Raw genomic sequence first — 24,124 nt, 5'->3', positions numbered from 1 at the left:
GAAGAGATGCCTCTTGCCCAATCTAGTAACAACAGACAGGGGTCTCGTGTCCTGGCCCATGTAAAGTAGCTTTATGCCAAGCCCTCTCTTGGGGTATAGGGAGACATCGATCTCAGTTCTGGGGGCAGACAAGGCAGGTCTTCCACTGGAGCCAAGGTACCTGGGACACTGCTGGGTCCCTTCCCCACCAAGGGCCGGCACCTACCTTTGAGGTCTTCATCTTCTGTGGTGGTGTTACAGCTCTCCGTGGAACCCTGTAGTCCAAAAAGAACATGTTTGTTTATATAATTAGGCCCTTGGAAACCAGAGGAACCATGCAGAAAAGCAGAGTATGTGCTCCTACAAGAGGTTCAAGGAGGAATCATGGAAAGTTCTATTTTTACCCTTGCCCTCTTACTCTTACAAAACTCTGGATTCCCAAACATTCTCCCTAATCTTCCTCAACTCAGTAAATGGTACCATCAATGCCATTATTTGGGCGAAAACCTAGAGTCTTCTCCTAAGCTTGATCCCAGGTTGATTCTACTTTTTCTTTCCCTCAAAAATCTATGCAATCTAAAATCAAATCTGTAGTTCTACCACCAAAATAAATACCATTTTACCCCCTCTCTTCAAATGCATAGCTATAACCTGAGTCTAAGCTACCAATATCTGGCACATGAACTGCTACAATCACTTTCTGATCTCCCTGCTTCTGCATTTGTCTACTTCCTAAAATTCTTGCCTATGACATGGCCAGAGTGGTTTTTCAAAGAATAATCAGACTACATTACTTCCCAGTTGAGAACTTCCAATAGCTTCTTATTGCTGCTGGAATAAAATGTAAACTCCTAAAAGTCCTATATAGCAGTCCCTAACTGCTTCGCCAATTTCATCACCCTCCTGCCACCCTAGACCCCTGCTCTCCGCCCTTGCTCATCTCACTCTTAGGTGTTTGATTTCTTCTATTTCTTCATTCCGGATACATATCGAGCTCCTGCCCTTGAGGTTCCCTCTGTGTAGAGCGCTCTGCCCCAGAGTCTGCCTGGCTGTCTTGTTCCCATTGTTTAGTTCGAATACCACCCCCTGGGGAAGGCCCTTCTCTGACCCCGTAACTAAAGGCCCTGTTCACACTCTCTTTGTGCCATTTTCTCCATAGCGCTTATCACTACTGGATTTTATCTTATTTATTTGGTTTTTGGTTTTATTATCTGCCTCCCCCACAGCTGTGGAGAGGGATTTTAGTCTTGTCACTTCTGTAAACCAGAGCCATGGATGGTTTAGGGCTCGATAAATATTTGCTACGGGTAGTGAAAAGGAGACAAGGTTATTGAGGGCATAAAGGGTGAGGCCATGGAGAATGCTCTCTGGGGTCTGACAATACTCTTGCCTCTGTTTTTCTAGCTGTTTACTCTCATTTAAACTTCCTAAGTCATGAAGGAAAATTTTATTATTATTATTCTCAATTAGAGTGTCTTGTCTAGTGGCCCAGGGCCAAAATTCAAACCCAGGCCTGTCTGAACATAGGGCCTGAGCTCAGAATCACTAAGGTACAGTGCCCTTCCTGGGAATGGAGCAACAAGCGGGCACACACTACCCCGAGCCTAGACTCTGCAAACACCTTGGTCTCAAAGTGTAGCCTGTAGGCTGCCAACATCAGGACCCTCAGACCCTGTGACCCAGCCTGCTTGTTTCCTGTTGCCATGGAAATCAGGAGACAGGCTCAGGATCCACTCACCTTGATCCCATCTGTAGCATTGTGTACCACGGTGGTTTGTGGCTCCTGTGAGAGAAGATGAAAATTACTCTCCTGACCTAGGGACAGAACTTATAGCTCTGCCCTAAGGGACTCCACTCCTACCCCAGTACCTTCAGAGACCCTATGATGACCACTGAGGCTGGCCCACCAGCTATTCTCAAAAGTCAAAATGTCTTAAATCATCTGGGTCCCAGGTAGCTGGGAAGCCCCAGACTTAGGGACAGCACTGGCTGGTGAAAGGCCTGGCACTTAATGGAAGCGGATACCAGGGAAGCTGAGAAGATGAGGGCCTCTGTCCCTTATTCCTGCTAGTTCTGAGTTTTTTTTTCTCTACAAGACAAGTACACTGAAGAAGCTATAGGGCCGAAGGCACAGGCTGGGCCCCACCAACAGTGTTCATCAAGGGGTATACAGGAAGCAGGAACACAGGGAGAGTGGACTAAGGTCTCCTAGAAAGACCCAGGATGCCCCCTCAGTAAGCTGAGCCCAGAGAGGTGCCTGCTTCACCTACCTCTGCCTTGCCCAGAGTTCCTGTCCCTACATCACCATGTCAGGCGGCATGAGGGTCCACAGGAAGTAGAAAGGGTAGCAGATAAAATTACCTCTCCTTCTTTCCTAGTCATTCCCCCTGCTAACTCTCTCGTTAGCCGTCACTAGCAGGAGGAGCTCTGAGAGCACACAGCACCCTTTGGACAAGCCCAGAGAGAACTCAGACAGCACGAAGAGCATGGGGTTCTTCAGAAACCCAGAGATCAGCACCATCCAGAGGTGAGGGACCCCAGCCCTCCTTCTCGTTTATGGCTTTGCAGAGGAAAGGCTGAGGCAGGTTTCACAAGGAGGCCTCCAAGAACTGACATACAGATTCCAAGAAAGCTCCTATTCTCTCCTTTTATAAGAAACTCACCTTCCCGGCCCCCACAGCAGACCCACTGGGGGCCCAGCCTGGGGCTGAGCACCCTGATCACTCTTCCCCCCAATAGCGAAAGGAGCGGGAGCAGCAGTTCTGCCATGCAGGAAGAAGCATGGTCAAGCGGGCAATGAGGGGGAAGGGGCCTACAGGGCAGTACACAAAGCAGCCTGCTCAATAGGGATCGAGAAAGGAAAAGGGCCAAGGAGGCCTGGGAAGGAGGGCAAGAAGAGGAAGCGGGAAGGAGCAGGAAGCAGGCAGGGGCAGAGAAGCTGTAGTCAGGAGGTACCATGGCCGTCTGCAAGGGCGCGGGATCTTGGGCTGGGCTTACGAGACTGTTTTTGTTGTTGCTCTGTGGCTGAGACAAGAAAACAGATGGTTTAGTTCCTCTAGAGTCACCAAAGCAGCTCAGATTCGACTCCCAGACCTCCCTTTCCCCCTGGCCTGGCCTGGCCTGGAGGAGCTAGGCCTAAGGTGGCCTCCATAACACTATGCGGATGGGAGCAATGGTTGGAGAGATGACTGGAGGAGGAGAGTATTTGGAGGGGTCCAGAGACCTAGGAGGTATCCTCAAGGTGGGACCAGCCCAAAGACTTGTTTTAAAGCATCTCTCCAGAAATCTCTGCTTATGCCAGCTGCCACACCACTGCATAATCATACTTCACCCAAAGAAATTCAGGATCTTCTCACTTTACAAAGGAAAAGGGTAGTTTTTAGGGAAGCACAACAAAATTAAAAAACTCTGGGTTCCCTGTCTGGGAGCAGTCTCCTGTTGCCCTTTCAATTTGCCACTTGCATTTCCTTTCCCCTAAAACACCAGTTTGAAGCCTAATTTGAAAAGAAGAGGAACAAGAAGAGAAATAAAACCTAGTCTAGGAGATGGTGTCTACTACAGAGGAAAGGGGTGGAATTCGGCTTTGGATACAAAATGCATCTACTGACTCCAGGGAGCAGAGAAAGGGCTGTGTTGATAACTCTTAGACTTGGTCAGCTGGGAGAAAGGGGAGAGGTGCGGAGAGTAGGGGGAGGGGAAGGGGGAGGAGGGAAGGTGACTCCAGGTGGGGGCTGTGGCTACAGTCCCAGAACCCAGCCCTCAGGAAAGAGTAGGCTGCCCAGCAGGCCAACATTCCTAATAGCAGAGACCACCAGGATATCTCATCTTTCAAAATGTTACAGAGTGGCACAGCAAGGGAGGCTGAGGGGAGGATGGCAAGGAAGGAAGGAGGCCGACTGATTTCTAGGGCAGGGAGTCATATCAATGCTTTCTGCCTCTTACGATCCCCTAACCAATGAACTCAGTCTCACTGGGAGTCCCAGTTGAGCTGGTGGCCACCGAGAAGCAGCCTAATGCCTGAGAGTTCTTCAACAGGCGCAGAGACAAATGTGTGGTTATCATCTCTGCACAAGGCACAAATGAGGATACATACAGGACACTATCGAGACTGTCCTCTTCTTCTAGCCTGAAGGCCTCTTTTATAGTCCCTTGGACCTGACCTGAGGCCATCCACCCCCTAGCTTACTGTCAATGGGTAAGATACCCCCAAACCCAGGGGTAGGCATGAAACCTCAAGCTAGGAACCAAGTGCTCTGAGAGTCCATTTGACTCTGCAAGCTGGAGAAAAGAGGTCCCAGCAGTCAGGATGTGGGTCTAAACTCACGTGAGCTCTGTTCTCTTCCATTCCCACCAGGGAGGAACTCTTAACTCAGTTGCTGATACTGATCTCCCCTTTGGGGCTGATTGGATAAGGTTGTCTTGCCTGCAAAGTCCAGCTGAGACAAAGACCCTGGCATGATGCAAGGACTCCAGGGTGTTCGTAAAACCTGCCATATCTGTAGAGGGCTGGGATCTCACCCAGGTGACCCGACCCCTAGCTTTAATAGATGATTTCATAATGATTCAGGCCGTTGTGTTCCTCTTGGTGCCCTGTGTCCCATGAGAAAGAAGATGCATTCTCTATTATCTTTCGGCCTGAGGGCTGGGTGGGAAGGAGGAAACACTCGCTCAGGAGGAGAGGCCCTGCTCACCGGGCCTATAACCAGCTCTCCTGCCCACCGCGAAGATGCCCATCGGCTGCCAGTCTGTGGGAAGTGGCTGTTTGTGCCCAGTGAGCAGGGCCTGTCCTCCTGAGCGACAGTGAGGGTCTCTTCCTGTGCTGGCCACCTGGCCCTGAGTCCCTGCCAGTTTCACTTCCTGCCCGGGGGCTGCTAGAGGCAGTCCAGGCTCTGAAGCAGGGAACGCCAGACTATAAATTCCAATGTCCACTTTTCAGGCCACTGGGGGACCTTGGACAATGGTCCCCGCCTGGCAGGACAGGCCACACCTGCCCACACAGCACAGACATGCAGTGAGGATGAGTGAAGCACACGCACATGGCAGAATGGGTTTGCGTGGCTGGCAGGCGGGCACAGGCAGCATGGAGTGAGCAGATGGGTGGGCAGGCAAGGCTCACCATTAGGTGCACGCTGGAACTCGACTTCCTTTTCTGGACACACCACAGCAAAAGGGTAAGCGAAGGGGAAAGAGGAAGTAAGAAGAGAAGCACAGAGACGCTATAGGTTAGTGCATCAGCGTGGGCTCTGCCTCAGGAGAAAGGAGCAGAAGATCTAGAGTCCAGCACCCGAAGGGTTAAAACAGCACCTAGACCACCAGGCATAGACCCTGGGAGAGGAAGAACTCCTCTGCTGTCAGGTTCATAACACAGATTTAATATATTCTGAGAGGTCTTGGTCTTGGTCTTGCTCAGAGAAAGTTTCTTGAGGAGATTAAGTCACAAGTCTATGAGGATAAGTAACATTTTGCTGCAAATTTACAGGTTTGGATTTATAAGGCCAGCTCACCTCTAAGGTTAACTCTTTTCTCTTATTATTAAGTCTGCCTGAAATTTGGATGAGCAGCTACCAGGTAAACAGCAAAGGGTACTCTAGGCCATCCTCAGATTAATAACATTTGACTTTTGAACCTAGACCTTTTTCGCTGCTCCCTTAAATTGCTTTTCAAATAAAGACGCTGAGCTTTTGAAAATCACCTGACAGTTAAATGTTGGCATTCCTTTTTTTGTTGCTATGGCCATGCTCATTTATAAGATTTCAGCATTTTATTGCATTTTGCAATTAGTGGGAAATGGAAAAATAGGAGTGCTAGTGATTAAAAGTGCAGTGATCACAAAGACACAGAGATGTAAACTACAAGGAATGTTGAATGCAGTGAGTGATTCCTTGGCCTTAACCAGATGCTCATGGACTTTATGTTCAGATGTGAAACAAGAGCATAAAAATAAAGACCACATGGAACACTGAAAATATATCTCAGAAGGCTGTGTCGAAAAGGTGAAAGGTAATTAAGAATTTTACAATTAGCTTCCTGGGAGACATAAGTCCCATGGACCATGTCTGTCTGCTGTCTGACTATTGCAGTCATTTAACAATATCCAACAAGTACTTATTGAGGGCTATTCCAGGCACAGTAAACATGTCAGATAAACGCTTCTGCCCTCACGAGGCTGACACTACTTTAGAAGACATTTTCAGAAATGTCTTATATTCAAAAGGAGAGGACTACAAGTACTGCCTTACATTCATATACACTTTTCCCTTTATCCAACTACAGTGGTAACACTTTGAAGGAAGGTCCCTATCTAATTTATTTTGGTAATCTTTATGGTGTCTAACCTTAAGGTTAGCATACAATCAACAAATGTTTGCTGAGTTGTATTGGGTTTGCTGACTGGCTTTTCCCCAGGTAAAAGCAGAGCACAGGTTTCTAACTTGCCCAGAATCAGATCAGTGGAAACTCTGCAGGGGCACAGACCAGGCCATCTTGGTTCTTGTGATTTTCAGGGTCTTATCCTCAAAGGCCACTGTAGGTCGCTTTTACCTGAATCTCGCCGTAGGCATAGCACTTTCAGCTGTCTGCATCACCTAATGAGGAATAAGTTACTTTCTCCTAGCTGGCTTTTTCCTAAACTGTCCTGCATGAAAACCCAAGATAATCCTTTTCTACTCAAGAGTTAGTTTCTACTGGGAGAGTGGACTTTTTTCAGTTCCTCTCTTCATCCTTCCAGGGTTTTGCCATCAGTCATGAACAGCTGGGATCCTTCTCAACCAGCACACTGTAGCACTATTTAAATACCAGATCACTGCTAAAGAACCATTATCTCACTTACATTTAACAATGAAATATTTAAAATTTTAAACCAGAAAAGGGTTCAACTCCTTTCCATACTTAAACAAATATTCAAACAGTATTAAGAAAATAACTATATCCTTTTTTCTTTCTTTCCTTTACTGTTATTTTTAATATTGGACAGCCATTCTGGCCTTGGACTAACGTTTTCCTCAAGTAGGGACCTCTCGGGATCTGAGAGTTTACGGCCGCACAAGTGGCTCTGACTCTTTCATAGACACTGGGTCACTGGCATCCACATTCGAAGAAACCTAATGAGAATCTGAAGTCCCCAAATTCAAGAGCTCAGATTGATGCTGATATTTGAGCACCCTGTGACAGCTTCTGTTCGGTGAGAAGAAAACCGCCCGCCCTGTGGACTGCGAGCAGCAGGAGCTGGGGAGGGAGATGGGGTCTGAAAGATCCAAGATGCTGACAGCTCAGGATCTTCTGAGCCATTTCGCAGGCCTCCCTCATAACACAGGTTATCACCTTAACTTTCAAGAGGGCCCAGAAAGGCAAACCCTGTCCATACACCTTGCTTTGCTTTCCCCTTTCGCTGCATTTTTATCCAACCACACCATTAATAGTTGTGTACTTGTGCCTGATTATAAAAGGATTGTAGCCACATTACAAGCAATTTGGAAATCAGAAGAGGGCAAAAATACCCAAAATTCTATCACTCTTGCCAGTCTTTTTCCTAACACAATTAAAATATATCATTATAAGCCATACACAAGTTTATACTTTACTTTTAAAATAAACAGCATTTTGACTTTTATTCTATCAAAATCTAGGTGAAAAACATACAAAATACAGAAAAAAAAGTATAAAAGTTTCCCAAATTCTCATCACCCAGTGAAGTTATTAACACTTAGTGGGTTTCCTTCCAGTTCATTTTCTATCCACATATTAAATACTGAATATAATCTACAAACACATTGTGTTTTTAAAAAAGAAATTTAGATGATACCATAATATATACTGATTTATGTCCTACTGTTTCCGCTTAATATAAAACATTTCCATCCATTTCCCATATTGATTTAGTCATTATCTTATTGGCTTTTGAGATTGTCTCCAATATTTTCAGAGTTATAAATAATGTCATTTTGAACATCTTCCCGCTTTCAATTTTTCCATATTTTCAGTTATTTCTTTGAGATAAATTCCCAGAAGGAGAATTAAAGAATAAAAAAGGTAAGAATATTTTTACGGCTTTTGACACACAGGCTGTTTTACAAATTCATCATTCTGATTTATGCTACTATCATGAACATAAAAGTCAAAGGCGGCCCTTCATGTCAATTTGCATTTTCTCTGACACTAGTGGGGCTAAATACCCACATCTGTGAACCAGTTTTACTTCTTTTTAGATAAGATTGTCTGTCAGTTCATACTCTTTGGCCATCATCAACTGGGTTTTAGGGGAGATTCCTATTTATTAAAGAAAGCTCTTTTGTATAAAAACAATACTCAATGCTCCCACCACACCTGCTGTGAATACTTTCCCCAACCTGTCTGTTTTTGGCCTTTTAATTGCGGTTGATCATTCTCTTCTTAAACAACTTGCATCTTAGCCACTGGTCCCATTATATTCAAAGTCTCTTCTCAAGAATCAAACTCATTTACTGAGCACATATTATGTCAGACACTAGGCTAGGTTCCCCACATATGTTTTCATTTACAAAGTTTTCACTTAATTTATCTAATGATTCTGTTCACCTAGACCTCATCCCTCTTAATGTCCCTGGAAGGTCCGACACTGTGGCATACCTCGGTTCTTCCTTTACTCTTTGTTCTTTCTTCCATTTCCTTTGCTGATTCCTCTTCTTTTCCAGCCCCTTAACAACAAATAACCCCAATATTTTGCCTTTACCAGACTCTTAAACTTCATGTGTTTTGGATTCATATGGGGGAAGGAGAATATTATTAAAATTCAGATTCTGCCTCCCACCCAAGGCTTTATAAATCTGAATTCCAGGTTAGACCCTGAAATCTGGATATTTTTAATTAGCTCCTCAGGCTAATCTTACATGGCTGCACCTAACACTTATCCTTGGGGCCAATATCTAGAAAACTCTACTAGAAACATGTTCCTCCTTAATGGCTTCTTCACTCATCGCTCACTACCATCTCGGCTATCGCTGCTTTATTGCAGGTACTATTTTGTGCAATCGCTCTTTGCTTCAGCCATACAGAAGATACCGAAGTTCCCAGAATCATCATGCTGTGCCAAACCTGCATGTCTTCACATGTGCTGTTCTCTCTGCCTGGAATATCCTTCTTCCTTTCCCCTCCTTAACCTGACGAAATCCAACCTACCCTTCAAACTCAGTTCATGGGCTATCTTCTTCAGAAAAATTTCCTGTCCTGGTTCAGAGGCTCACCTCTCTGCACCCCCGGCGCTGCCCTGAGCTTACCTCCCTACAAGACCTTAGCAGACAGCACTAGAACTAGTGGTTTCCCTGTCTCCCTTCCACTGTGAATGCTTAAAGAGTGGCTTATGTCGCTGCCTTCACAGCTGCTGAGGTACAGAATTGGCTGAGTGAATGGACTCAAGGGATTTAGTCATGCGAGTCTCCACCTGCACATCCAATGCTGACCTCCTCCCTGGGCTATACCAGGTACTTCACAGCATCTTTAAAAAAAAAACCTCTCCACCCAGATCTCCACCCGCCTCTCAAACTCAATGCGGTCAAAACAAAACTTCCTCTCCCCACCAAACTGGGCATTACTTCACAACTACTCCTGTTTCTAGCAGTGGCACCACCAACATACAAGGAATTTTGACATTATCTTTGATGGATACTTTTAATCCCCCATATCCAATGTGAACTTCCTTTGCATAACTCTCATCAGAGCTAACCTGTAATCAGAGCCCAGCATCCACGGGTATAGACAGCTAGACCAAATTACCCACAGGCAGCACCTAGTCTGTCTGATTGGTTGGTGCCTACGCTCTTCTGGTGATTAAGTATTCTGACAGTTAACCCTTTCTGTTTCTAATCACCTTTCCAACACCTTACACCCAGATTATAAAAAATCCTAATTGATACCTCCGTGTCTAGTTTCTACCCTCTTCTATTCACTCTTATGCCCTTAGCCAAATCTTTCAAAAATGTCACTTACTGTAGCTTCCCTGTTCAGTGGCCTACAGAGTTTCCTGTGGCCTAATATACAAAAATCCAATTCCTCTGCCCAACCAGACCAATCCAGCTATATTTTTGACATCCCTCTACCACATACTCCAGTTGGGCAGAAAACATCAATATGTATAATAGAACCCATAAAAATATTTTTTGTTTTTTTGTTATAAAATACATTCTCATTTTAAAGAAAATACCTGTGTACAAAGTAAAAAACAAAAGATATGTCTCTCTATCCTCACTTCCAATCCCATTCCCTAGAGGCGATTACCGACTTGGTTCCAATCTTCCTACATCCTTTAAGCTTTCTCCAATAAGCTTTTTCCCGGAAGCTTCTTGACTGAACCATCCCACGTAGGGTCCAGTACCATATACCATTCAGTGCTTATCTGATTCCAAGTATATCCATTTTCCACTTCAATTAACCTTGCAACTTCTTAAAGGTAGACAAATACTGCATCACTTTTTATACCTCCTGTGTCTCTAGAACTGAGTGTAGCACTGGGCCTGATAGGTACTTATTAAATACTTTGTAAAGGTTGATTGATTTTAGCTTCTTCCCTAGAGAGGAATATGAAAAATCTTCCCCCAACTACACCTGCCACCTTTTCCTAACTTGGCTCCACCCATCTAGCTCATGTCCTTGTAACGGGCGTGGGGGCAGGGGAGGGCGGTACTGCCGATCAACCCCAGCTCCATGTCAGCAGGTGTGTGTGAAGCTCAAGCTCCCCTCCTTGGGGCAGAAGTACATAGAAGCAGGCATGCAGAAAACAAGAGAAAGAAGAAGGGGTGGGGAGGAGGAAATGGGGCACACATGTATATCTCAGCTGGGGACATAAGATCATGAGGAAAGGCACAATTTAAACTTTGGCTGGAATTAAAAAATTTGAACAATTTCATGATTTGAAATCCTCTATGGTGTAAATTGGGAGACTTCAAGATAGCATGAACTCCTCTTTAATACCCCAGCCCCAGGACCCTTTCTGTCCCCAGAATACCTTGGGCCCTGTGAGGACCCCCAGCCACCTCTCCGCTACCTGGCCAAGCAGCCAGTCCCACTAGGGCTTCCTGCTGGTCCGTGAAGGCTCCTGTTCCCTCTTCTTGCTCTGACCCCACAGGAAAAGCTCCATCACCAAATGCAAATGAGCTGTGAGATATGCCATGTCCCTCGTCTGTTTCTGTGCAGCCTATGCCCAGAGAAAGTTTAAGACACTTCACTTAGTGGTAGCTGAGCTGAGTTCTAGAAGTGCTTTGGAGATAAGGAAAGACCAAAAGGATAGTGGCTTCAGGTTTCAAGCCCTGCACCCTGAGTCAACCAGGCAAATTTGCTTTCATTTGAAAAAGGGTTTGTGCTTTTTTTTGCGGTGGCAGGGGGTGGGGAGAGATTAACCAAATGACTAAAAAACCCAGAGTCAAGTTCTGGAAATGAGGCACCTATCTGGAAGTCAAGTTCAGAATTGAGTGCTACTAAACTATAATTTGGATCACTTTCCCCTGAGTCTTTCCGATCAAGCTAAGGTCAGGAGAAACATCTCCCTCTGCCCTCTCAGGCCAGTGGAACCTGCTGTTCTGAGCACAAAGGTTTCCGGTTTAAAGCAGAAAAGCAAGGATAGGAAGGTTCCCGGGAAAAGGGGGACTAAGGAGACGACAATTCCCCGGAGTGACTGTTAGGACAGAGAGGCCAGTCTTGGGCTAAAGGGGTGGAGACACCTACCTTCACACCACCATCTGACTTCTTGTTCAATAGACTTTTGGCAGCTGTGAAAACAAGAAGGAAAATCAAGACTCCTGCATTGTTTTTTTAGTCTGGCAGCTGGATCCGCAAGAGACTGCTTGTCTGAAAAAGGGGGCAGGAGTCTCCTGAAACCCGTAGAAGCAACACCCTTCCTGGTAGCCCCAAAGCATGAAGGACATCTCAAGCAGCGTCAGACCCTCAGGGTGGTACCCCAGGATCTCCTCTGCCATGAAGAGGGCTCAGCAGAAACAGGGACACACTGTGCTTAAGAGAAACGACATTCAGTACTGGAGCTGCCTGGGGCACTGGGGACGCTGCCCTCGACAGCTTCCACCCAGGCCTGAAAGCAGAGTGCTAGGGTGAAAGGTGAGGGCTCTGTCCCTAGATGCCATGGAGATCCTCAGGACAGCCAAGCTGGAAGGATGCAAGACATCTCCTGAGTGTTCTCAAGAAACAAGAAGTGTCACAGTTCACGAAGGAGACCAGACAGGCACAGACACAGAGACCAGGACCACCTACAGGAGGGTTTTGCCAGGGGGTTGAAGCCTTGACTGGGCAGGTCCTCACCAGGTTTACTGGGTTCTATCTGCCACCCTTTCTTCAGAGTCCACTCTCTGGTCCCACTGAGCAGGACTGGGCAAAATAACGAGTTATTAAACAGAGTCTAGCCAGCGCGGGGTGATGTTCAAGGCTGATGAGCTTTTCTTGCAGGAAGGCTGGTGATGCCTGCTGGCCATAAAGGCCACAGAGCACGGACAGTGAATGGGAGTGTCTGGGAGGCGTGGGGCAATGGAATCAGCTCAACTATCTGATCCACTGGACTTTGCTGGGTTTGCGCACCTTGGTTCTACCACTTGCTAGCTGTGTGACCTTGAGTGAGTTACTTAACTCTCTGAACCTCAGTTTATCTATAAAATGGGATAAAACAGGGCCTAGGTCATAAGACAGTGGGGATCCAATGGGATCATGCATGAAAGGCACTAAGCAGAGTGCTCGGCACATAGCAAGTACTAAGTGTTAACCGCTGTCATTGCTACTGCTGCCATTCTTGCCTGCAGGTGGCCATTTGAACCCCGAATAGGTCTCATCTCTCTACAGAGAGAATAGGGGTCCTTCTATCACAAGAATTCTGACCCCCCAAAATAGCCTTTTGTCCTATCTCCAGTCATGCTGAGGTGATTAGAAAGTTTGTTTGTTTGTTTTTAATGTATTTACTACTATGCCTGACTACCTACTGTTAAGTGCTTTACATACATCAGAGTTCTCAACTGCCACTGCCCATCAGAATCACTTTGGGAGCTTAAAAAAATGCGTATGCTTATCCTATGCCCTAGGGATTCTGATTTTCTCTGGGGTGGGGTCCCAGCATCAGGATTTTTTACAAGCTGTCCTGTACAGGCAGGGTTGAGAGCCTTTGAAATGCATGATCTTAATCATAGCCATGTTATTTATTAGCCCCACTGGAGGGATGAGAAACTAAGGCTGGGGAGCTGATATGACTTGCTCAGGGTGTGGCAGGGCTAGGATCTAAACCCAAGGATGGCTGTCTCCACAGCTTCTGTATTCTATAGCCTTTCAGACCTGAAGGCCTGAAAGGTCACACTTTACAATTTTGAGGGGCATGGCTTCCTCTGTGGGGTCTCCAACAGTGCCACTGAAGCCTAGTCCTAGCACGCCCAGGACTGTCTCTGGGCCTACCTTTGGCCCCAGCCCTCATGGGCAGGCGAGGCTCTCGGGCTGTCTGGAGGAAAACCTCCTGCTGCCCAGCTCCATGTCCCCAGGCTATTGCCTCCTGAGAGTTGGCAAGCGCCCAGCATGCATGGCTGGTTAGGGGGCTCTGTGACACCAATGCGCTCGCAGATGCCAAGTTAGGTGGTCCGTCCGGCATGCCCATCTCAGCCCGCAAGCATGGGACTCGCCTCCCTGGTGAGTGGGCCTGGCATGCTGGCCCTCCTGGTGGGGTGGCAGGGAGCCGAGGCAGGCGGTCAGGGAGGACTCATGCCACGTACCTTGCCCGGCCAGGCTGGCGGCGCTCGCGGCAGGCGAGGCGGGGGCGGAGCTCTGCCTGCCAACTGAGGGGATACAATCTCTCAGTGCACAGAGCTGCCGCAAAGCCACGGTGGCCAGTCAGCAGCGAGCATGCCCCAGCGCGAGGCACAGGAACCCGCTGGCCGCCCACGCACAGCAGGGTCCAGGCGGCTTGGCCAAGCCAGCCGAGCTGGGGGAGCGAAGGCGCTGGGGGCGGGCTGAGGAGCAGGTGCGGCCAGTCCTGCAGCAGTCTGGGGACCTGAGAGGACTGGGCTCGGATGGTGGTAGGGCCCTACTTCATGGAAATGGCTTCGGCACCTGTCTTGTGACCACCTTAGGTGAGAGTCTACAGGGAAAAGCCTAACTTTTCCATTCTTAGGTGAGAAGTAGTGTCCTTTCTGAGGTAGCCCAGTCTTAGCTTAAGGCCGTGAGGAAACTGAACCCCTTTCAAACCTTCCTCCCTTGGGGACCTAAATGAAGACATTGTCAGAGAGCCCAGAGCAGAGGGTAGCTCTTTCCTCTGGCCACATTCCAAACACTAGTGAGACTGGCACTCAGGGCCCAGGGAGCTCCATGGCCCACGGGAAGCTAAGTTCACTGCTGTTCCATGTTCCCTGGCTCCTCAGAGGCACAGGCTGCTTTTTCTTTTTCTCTTCAAGGCAGGAAGCCAGGAGAGGCAGCTTTTCTCAACCCATATTTCAGTGTTCCAAGGGTTAAAGATGCCCAAGAAACAAGCCCCAGAAAGAAAACAAAAGCTACTAAAACAGTACATTCTAGAAGCCTTGATTTCACCATTAGCCAACCTGCTAGAGTCCAGGGCTAAGCTACAACCCTGTCTGGGATCAACTCAGAAAACAGCCTAGCTCGTGCCTAAAGAAACACACAGGTGACCTTCCTTGTTGATGATACGTGTAGATATCTTTCTGCAGAAGCTTCTGGAGACTGGCTCTATCCTCACCTGTCCCAGAGTCAGGACAGAAGAAGTCATCCTGGAATGCTAGCAGCATTTTTTGGGGGGAGGGGGGGAGGGGGTCTCCTCTGACCCAGGGCTAAGTGAGTACAAAGGCCAGAGGGAGTCTAGGCAGCAAGGACAGGAGACTCTTTAGGGATTAGTGAAGGTGCTTTGTCCTAACAGAGACCAGATAGGGAGAGGCTGATGTGGAGGCCTGAGGCCAGGGGTGGGGCACATGCTACTGACTTCCCAGTAGCCTGTCTCAGACTTCTGCCACGCAGAGAGAACAGATGGCCATTCTAGGGTCAGCACAGAAATGCCCTTGAGTGTCCTAAAGGTTCTAAATCAAGAAAAAAGAGAAGCTGCGAGTATTAGAGACAAGAAGCAGGTGCGGGACTACAGCTCCATCCCTGCTGGAGGCAGCCGGCTGTTCGCTCCCGTTCCCACTTGTGAGAGGTGAATCCAGGGACACAGACTTCCTCTCGTGGATACCCACAACACAAGAATGAGCCCCAAACCAGGGCTGAGGGGCTGGCCTGAGGTGAGACACTCCTCTGGCTCGCTCTCCAGTCCTGACCCTCTTGGACCCTGTGGCTCTTGCTCAGGCCAGGGCTCATGAAGCCCCACGTCTTCTCACCTGTGGCTTCCTCAGAGCCAGGGCTTCAGGTAACCCAGAACCAGCACAGCCGACTCCAGCTCCAGGAGCAACCTCTGCCCAGAGTGGCTGCCTACCTGAGCCTCCCACACAACCCCCTCTCCACGGCAGTGCAGAGGGAAAACAGTTATGAGAAAGAGAGAAGGAGGTTCTTGAACCAAAACAGTAGGGCTGGGGGTCAGGGGAAGGGGAGACCAGGGGAAAACGCAAGCTGAGAAGAGACCTTCTGTCTTCAGTTAACTCCTGACTTTAATCTTTTTCTCATAGAAAAGCCACTGTGCTTCCTAACTGAGGGCAAACAATGATGGGGATGGGGCTAGAGGTGGGGGTGGGGAAGGAGGTGGAATGTCTTGCATCTTAAAAAGAAATGTCAAGCGTGATTTATAAATTATGGGTCCCAACTTTCCCAATTCCTCATGCAAATTTAAGCAAGCTCCTTTCCCTCCATCCTGCTAGTCTCTATTTTTTCACTTTTATAGCTAGCTACTATCACAGGAAATATTTTAAGCACAGTCGCTGTAAAAGGTTTAAACATCTGGAATAATTTCTATTAGTCATCTCTACTTGGACACAATGAAGCAGAGATCATCCCAGTCTACAAATTACTGGTGGCGACTGAGAAGATTCACTACGCCTCATCTCTTTCTCTTCCCCAGCACAGCCTCCAACACCCCAGAGATGGGCTAAAATCTTAAAGTGCTGCGAGTTATTCAGAGAATTAAATAAGAATCCCCAGGGATAAGATAAATGGGAGGCTGGCAGGCTACTCCTGGGGAGGTCCTAGGGAACAGAGCTCATAAATTTGAACCCTATAAAGCCCCCCAGAATCTCAGGTTGCAGGACCTAGCAGCAAGCAGCCCCTCCAAACAGGATCCTCATCATCTTGGTGGAGATGCTGCCCGAGACACCCAGCACTGGGATGGCCTGGGATGTCGATATCCATTCTGACCCACTCACCTCGGTAGAATTAATGTGCATGGCTGAGAAAACATACCTGAAAAGTTCCTGGAGACAAGCATGGTTGTGAGGATGGCACCCTGCGGAAAGAAAAGGCTCCTGTGAATTCAACTGGCCTCTAGAAAAGCATGGCCTGGTCTCAGGCGGAAGGTAGCTGCTGGCTACAGCCTGAAGACATCAGGTCTCTGGGGCCCCCCAACATGTATAACCTTCATCGCTCAGTTCCAGCCAGGGAGGGAAGCTTCCTTCTGTGATGGGGCAGGGGGTGCACTGTCAAAAGGTACAATTTCAGGATACTGGCAGCCCGGACGGGAAAACTCACCTTCAATTTTCTCCGGGCATTGAACTTGCGCAAGCACTCCACAGTCTCTTGACGATGCATCATGGACGCCACCGTGGATCGTTGCTAGAAGCCAGACAGACAGGCCTGTGAGCCCCCAGCCAGGTCCTCTGCCCCTCGCCATAGCCCTAGGACCGATGGCTGCACGCTCAGCCACCCCAGAGTTGCTCCAAAGATAAAATGAGGTCAAAGATATGAAAATGCTTTTAGAATAAAAGCACTACCCCAAACTCAAGGTTATGTAAGGATAAGAATCTGAACATGAAAGCACCACAATATTTGATGCTAGAAGAGGGTGCCGAGAGAGCACTCTCGTCTTCCTTGGGAAACAAAGGCTATGGACTGAGAGTATCTGCATGTTGTGATCCTCCTGCAGTCACTCCTTCGGCAACTGTTCACCGAGCACCTACTGTGTTCCAGACGCTGAGCAGTGTGAACAGGCGAAGTTCCTGCTCTCTAGATAGGACGTTCATGCCTTCCCAGAGCTCCTCTCGACACACCTCGACAAGGTCCTAAATGAAGCTGTGAGCTGAGAAGCTAAGGATCTTTTAACTTGAAGCATTAATTCTTTTCCTCATTTTGGATGGGAAATTTTCTTCACTGTATGACTGCTAACTTCCTTCCTCTTTAAACAGAGGCCACTGGGCATGATCTACATCTCCTTGATGACTCAGGGTCATCCGCGAGCATCGGTTATTATGTAGTATTGTAACACAGTGATGTCCTCGGGGGCTACTGAGATATACACAATGGTGGAGGGGAGGGCCCACAAAATGACCCCTAAGAACATAATAGTTCCCCAATTCGTGAATGCCCATTTTAAGTTTCTCACCCCCACCCACCCTTTGCTGTTGCTGTCTTGGCCAGCCTGATAGAAAAAGAAATCATACGACATGCGGCCTGGTGCCCACAACCCCACGGGGTCACCCCACAATCCTTTCCCTCATCCTGGGCCCACTCCCCTTCTTGGGTCCCGAAGCAACTCTCCCAACTTTCTCTGTTATTTCACCTCCTGCTCCAGAATGTAAACTTCTCCACAAAAAAGAGAGCTCATCAAGAAAGAATTTCAACTTCAGCACCCCCACCCTCAAGCTGATTTCCACCAGCCTGCAACCTAACCCCGGTCTCAGCAGCGTCATCCCTCACATCCAGTGCTGACCCCTCAATCTGGGCTCAGGAACCCCTCTCTCTTTTTGCTCTCCAAACCTCGATCAGTCAATATTTTTAACCCCTTATTCCAGACTATATTCTTCTCTGCAGTCTATACGTCATAGTCAAGCCTCTCCTTAAACAAATCTTAAAAATTTAAAAACTCCCCTAACCTATTCATCTAAGTGTATCATTTCTTTCTCCCTTCACTCCTACTCCTTCTTCACCTCACTGAAAAAAGGTTTCCATCTCTCTTACTTCGCTGCGTCTATTGGTGAAATAACAAAAACAGTGGCTTCTAAATGGTCAGAGCCAATGGATTCTTTTCCATCTTTATCATGGCCTCCCTCAAAGCATCTGTTTACAGACACTCCCTTACTGAGATCTCCTGTTTCTTGGGATCTCCTGCTCCTCCTTTCTACAATGAAAGTTCTCATCTCAGTCTCCTTTGCTGGCTCCTCTAACTCTCCATCATAAAATACTGGTGTTTTGTGGCCATATATAAGCCCACAGTTAAGAATCTGGTAGGCAGAGAAGCAATCCCATCTATTTCTACAGCCTTAACACTACCTATAGAGAAGTGACTACAACCCGCATTTCCAATTTTTAACTTCTTTTCTAAACTCTAGAACCATATTTCTAACAACTCACTGGATGTCTCCAGCTAGAGGTCCTCAGACACTACACTCGACATGTATGAAACTAAAATCATCTTTTCTCACAAACTGGCTCCTCCTCTGGGTTTCTTCTGGGTCAGTGAATGGTGCAACCCTCCACTCAGTTACCAACTCACAGATCCCTCTCTCTCTTTCACTTCCCAGATCCAAATTCAGCTGATCACAAAATTCTTTCGATTCTATCTTCCAAATATTTCGAATTTGTCCACTTCTTGCCACACCGTCCACTCTATCGTCACCCTTAGCTGACACCTCATCTCGTTTTGCTTAGACGATTACGACCATTTCCTGAGCTCTCTGCCCGCAGCCTCTTCCCTCTGCAACTGTATTTCTTACATAGCTTCTAAAGTGACCTTTCTTAATTACAAATTTCACTCCCTCTTTAAAAGTCTTAAATGGTTCCCTGTGTTTTCAGAATGCACTCCAAACTCCTAAGGCAGAAACTTGTATGTCACGGAATCTTTTTGCCTTCATTCTCTTGCATTCCTGTAGTCATATCTTCATCTACAACCAAACTACTAACATTCCTTAATTCCACAATTCCCCATGGCCTCTCATCCTGGCCCAAGCTAACCTGTGTCTGCAGGTTATCATTCTGGGAAACTCCTAGTCATCTGCCAAGAACCATGACAGAGGTCACCTCCTCCATGCAGCCTTGAGTAATCTCACTGCCCACCAGGTACAGGGGGAGCACCTGCACACTCATTAGATTCTTTTACGTACTTGTCACATTGCAGGGTGGTTGCCTGAGTGCCTGTTCTCCCCAGATAATCTTTGAGATCTTTGGGGAAAGGGCTCATGCCTCAATTCATCTTTGTATCTCCAGCACCCACATGGTGACCAGCGCCGAAGAGGCATTCAGTAAACATGGGAAAGGACAAATAAATAAATGTATCATCGTTGTCAGGACGCTTAACTGTAGCAGACCCTCTTCTTGCTTGAAAACAGGTATTTCAGCTGGACAGAACTGTATGTGGAAACAGAGTATGTCGACCCACATTGATAGCCTAGAAGGCTCTCTTAGGGTGAGCTTTATGAGTGAACTTCAGGGTGTTCTTTTTAAATGCTCAAAGGCTCCTTTTGTTCATTTGTTGAGTCTTGGTCACATTTCCATTGGAGTTGAGTTCTGACTATGTACACTAAGCTTGGCAGTTCAGTTTGGGTTCTGCTGGCTACTTTCTATTACCACCTACCTCGAGTCTGCAAAGGTCAGAACTAAATCACACCTGACGAGTGAGTGGGAGAGAGACAGAGGCTGGTTAGCTCTATCTGCCTCCCTGAATCCCTCCTGGTGACATTTACTGACCCATCTGGGCCCCCTCCCTCTCTGCTGAGTCTTTGCTCAGGGCCCAAAATAATTATTCTCTGGTCATACAAAGGAGGGTGAGGAGAGTGCTAAGGGCTTAAGGAAGGCTGACATCTCTGTTTTCTTCAATCTCGGGTGAAGACACTTACGCAGACCCATGGATGCTTGAGAGCCTGGTCAGCTGTGATACGTTTTGCAGGGTTTATGGTTAGCATCTGATTGATCAAGTTCTTGGCTTCAGGAGTCACTGTGTCCCACTCTGGAGATGGGAACTAAGGAGCAGAAACAGGGGGAGGAGAGATATGAAAGGTAGGCTCTGTCTATCACTGGGACACTGTGTTACCTACAGCTGCTTGGCAGAGCTGGAGAAGCCCTAGTGTATCCCAGCACCTGTGTCAACTTAAAGACTGTGTAAGGAAGACAGAGATCATGGTTAGAATGCCAGAATATGAGATCAGAGCAGGAAGTGGACTCCAACATCTTCTGGTTCAACCCTGTCTCTCTACTAGGAGGGAGCAGTGGCTCAGCCATGTGCTCAAGGCCCCACTGCCGTGGAGAGAGCCATCAGACTTTCTGTCCCTATGTTATGCAGCATACCACACCTCCAGGCCCAACGGTTTCTCAGTGGGCTCTCTGATTTCACAGCTCTCAAGAGCAGCTGTGCAAAAAAGTTGCTCCCTAGAATAGTGAGTAGCAGGAATTGAGACCTGTATGCCCATCCCTGAGTTTTCAAAGTCCCCTAACCCTTCATGTATCCTGCCCCCTCCCTTGGACAGAGCCCAAGGGGTGGGAACAAACCGGTCCTTACATCATAGGCTCCGGCCTTGATCTGCTGATATAGCTTGTGTTGATCCTCATCCCAGAAGGGAGGGTATCCCACCAGGAGAATATACAGGATAACCCCTACGAGACAGAACACAAGTCACTGGGGTCAGTCCCCTACTCTGCTAAGGAACTGAGAAAAGCCACACAGAGCTCAGAGCCACCCAGAAGGTCAAGGGCCATACCACAGATAGAAGTAGATACCAGCCAATAATGCTGTGTCACTAGCCTTTCCTGCTATGCTTTGCTCCCCATGACCCCAAGCCACATCAGACATTTCTTTAGGCACAACTCATCCTCGAAGACATGGGTGATTCCTTCTTCAAGGATACAGAGAATTCAGAAAGTACTTGAGGACGAGGGTGTGATGGGAACAGCCATCCCAGGGGCACTAGAGCAAACACCGTGATTTCACATATACCAAACACTTGTGGGACCCGCAAGGACTAGTGATGCCTCTTTCTTGCCGTTGCTCAAAGTCAAGGGCCCCTAACACCGAAAAGTTGAGAGTGTGGAATGGGCTTACCGCAGGCCCAGATATCCACAGGTTTTCCATAGGGATCTTTTCTCAAGACCTCAGGGGACAAGTAACCTGGGGTGCCAGCAAAACCTGTAGCAGAAAAGAGGGCAGAGGCACACTGAACCCACTTTCTCTCTCATTAAATCCACATCAGCAATCTTCCCCAAGCCTGTTCTCACTCCTGATATTTTTGCTACATAAACTCTCAGCGCATGGCAACAAGAGATGATGGCAGGCTCGGCTTCTTGTAGTGCCTGGAATCCAAATGAGAGGGCAAGTCCATGTGCCTACCAGGAACTCCCAGCCCTCCCCAGAGGCAGCAAGAACGCAGTGCTGACAACAGCTAGACTCACTGTATTGAGTCACAGAGAGCCAGTGGGGAGCTCTGCACCCTCCATCTCCTCTAGTCTCTGAGGAGGCCAGGACCATTAAGGGTCTGGCTTCTAGCTCTGAAAGAGGAAGGCAGATCAGGAAGAGGAGGAAGGGCGGGGGCTGCATTCCAGGAAGACAGGGTCACTCTTACCAAACCAAGCCTGCTGCTCGCCCTGTACTTCGATGGCTAGTCCAAAATCAGCCAGCTTGACTGCGGCACCCTTGCATTTACTTGCCAGCAGCAGGTTCTCGGGCTGGATGAGGAAAAGAGAGAATCTTATGAGGCACCCACCCCTCTTCCCAAAGAGTCTAGTTTGGGTGGGCCCTCGCAGTACCACCATCTAGCACCAGGTGGCGCCAACACTTTACAAGCAGAAGGCAAAGAGGGAGCCTGCACAGTACCTTCAGGTCCCGGTGGACGATGTCATGCTGGTGGATGTGGTTAACACTCTCCAGAATCTGATGTATACAGTGGCTGCAAAAGCAGAAAGAAATGTCAGTGTAGGGTTAAAACGTCTCATTTATTACCATATGCTGTGGACTAAAACATGACCTAACTCTGGGATGCAGATTCACAGAAAATCAGTGAAAGACAAGTTAGAACCTCGGCCTTTGCACATCATCTAGTTTTACAAAATATTTTACAAAAGAAGAAACTGAGGCCCATGCTGGTTAAATGGCTTGTCCATTGTCTCCCATGCAGGGGAGCGACTGGCACAGGGTCCACCAGTGCCTCCTTAGGCTGTAAAGGCCCAACACAACCACAGTGTGTTTCCAAGATATTGGGGACACTCCAGACTCCTGAGAAGGGGAAACTATCTAACCCCTTACTTCTCTTTCCCCGTACAGTAACTCTATTCTTGGAGAAGAGGCTTGTGGTGGCAACTTAGGAGAGTTGCGACCACAAGCCTAAGTTGTTTGGGGGTAGGTGTACTCATGTTTATTTAGACATGTGTTGAGTGCCTACAGGCCTTCTGCTTGGTACTAAACAGGCTATAAAGATGAATAAGACTCGATACCTGTCCTGAGGTTTATCACCTAGTAGGAGAGATACAATGAGTACCAGATACTTTTAAGAAACAATGCACTTATGAATGATCCAAACAGGGCACACAGAAGCATTTCTGATAGTGACTTTGCATAGAAAAAGACAAACTAAGATTCACATTCATGCTGATTCTTGCATCAGGCTGTCCACCTTCCAAACCATCCTGCCCCACTTGCAGTCAAAATTTTGGCAGAGAGTGTTGTCAGCCTAGAGCAGCGGTGAAAACTGGGGGACAATTTTACCTCCCAAGGAACATCTGGCAAGGCCTGGAGACATTTCTGGTTTTCACAGCTGAGGGGCCGGGTGCTGCAGGCCTCTAGTGGGTAAAGGCCAGGGATGCTTCCAAATCTCTACGATGCACAGGATGGGGCCTCACGACAAAAAATTATCTGGCCCCCAATGTCAGTAATGCTGGGGGTTGAAAATCCCTGCCCTAGAGCATGGAGTCCAGCCAGCAGGTACTACCAGGTATGTGCAGCAGACTTGTCATGCCTGGGGGTGCTGGGCTGGTAACCTGGACTTATTATTCCTTCCTTAAAATCTGATGCTGGGGCTTCCATAGAAGCCAAAGGGTCTTATCAGGTTCCTGGAGGCTGAGGCTCAGCCTTCCTACACAACACAGCCCAAGAGTAAGCCAAAGAGACTTTAAGACTGAGCTGAGGAGGCGAGTCTCCACAGAAAAGTATAATTAGAACAGAGCCAGGCTAGCAGGGAGAGCCTTCTGGCCAAAAATGGCAAAAGTGCGAAGTGTCCCAGAGAGTCAGGCCAAGCCCACTGGTACAGTCACCCCCCGCCCCCAGCTATCCCTCCTCCCCACCAGGCTCCCTGAGCTATCACCGCCTCCTCCCACCCCACAGCCTGGTCCTCCCCTGCTGGCACTGGAATTCGTCTCCCCACTTGAGAATTTTCCTGAGGTTGAAGCATCTGAAGTTGATCAGCAAACACTGGCCTCTCAGAGTTGAGAAATTTGTGAGGAAGCTGTGCTCCCCCACTCTCCGGAGGCAGCGAGAACTGCCACATATGCCAGATAAGCTGCAGGCAGGATGATCAAATCCAGGTTGTAAGGACATCACCCTCAGAGAAAACTCGGGGCTGTGGGAGGAGCTGAGGCGGGAAACGCAGGCCAAACAAGAGCCCAGAGCTGTGGTGTGGGAGGAATTCTGCTGTGTCACAGAAAGGAGCTGCCAGGGCTTCCATGGAGGGCTGGGGGCTGAGCGGTGTGACACAGCAATGGTCCTCTGGCCTGAGGAGCCCCACACTGGGGCTGGTCATGTGGTTCCGAGACAACATGATGAAGGCTAAAATCTCCCAAGAAGGCTCCTGACTGAATTATTAACCCAGAAGTTTACACTCCTTTGGGACATAAACCATGTTTTCTCCGTCTCTGGATTGTCCCCAGGATGCCCTGTACACAGTAGAATTTGTCAAAGGAAAGAAAGGGGGTGGGGAGGGCCCTCAGGCATGTTCGCAAGGACGCAGTTGTGCAAAGTAAAGGTATTTCTGGGGTGATGGGGTAAAGGAGACTTGCAAGAGCTTTGCAAAAAAAATTGATCTGGAAGTGTTGAATTTTTAACTTTTTGTATTGTCCACAGAATGCAACCTGAGGC

At 48.0% G+C, this 24,124-nt stretch overlaps 1 protein-coding gene across 1 annotated transcript in view; it reads right to left on the bottom strand.

The window, feature by feature from the left end:
- CAMK2G (calcium/calmodulin dependent protein kinase II gamma) overlaps positions 1–24,124 on the bottom strand; it is a 59,330-nt gene that overhangs the window by 8,224 nt on the left and 26,982 nt on the right. The window contains exons 6-16 of the mRNA XM_025049318.1: positions 21,872–21,944; positions 21,621–21,723; positions 21,104–21,187; positions 20,564–20,658; positions 19,905–20,027; positions 16,606–16,689; positions 16,321–16,363; positions 11,671–11,714; positions 2,935–3,003; positions 1,718–1,762; positions 206–254 (exon numbers count right to left, since the gene is read on the bottom strand). Of these exons, the coding sequence (XP_024905086.1) occupies positions 206–254; positions 1,718–1,762; positions 2,935–3,003; positions 11,671–11,714; positions 16,321–16,363; positions 16,606–16,689; positions 19,905–20,027; positions 20,564–20,658; positions 21,104–21,187; positions 21,621–21,723; positions 21,872–21,944 (812 nt within the window). The remainder of the gene's footprint in view (positions 1–205; positions 255–1,717; positions 1,763–2,934; positions 3,004–11,670; positions 11,715–16,320; positions 16,364–16,605; positions 16,690–19,904; positions 20,028–20,563; positions 20,659–21,103; positions 21,188–21,620; positions 21,724–21,871; positions 21,945–24,124) is intronic.

This window comes from Pteropus alecto, unplaced genomic scaffold, assembly GCF_000325575.1.
Source record: "Pteropus alecto unplaced genomic scaffold, ASM32557v1 scaffold155, whole genome shotgun sequence".
Classification (NCBI taxonomy): Eukaryota; Metazoa; Chordata; class Mammalia; order Chiroptera; family Pteropodidae; genus Pteropus; species Pteropus alecto.
Note: the sequence above shows the minus strand (reverse complement) of the source record. Positions and strands in the feature narration are given on the sequence as shown.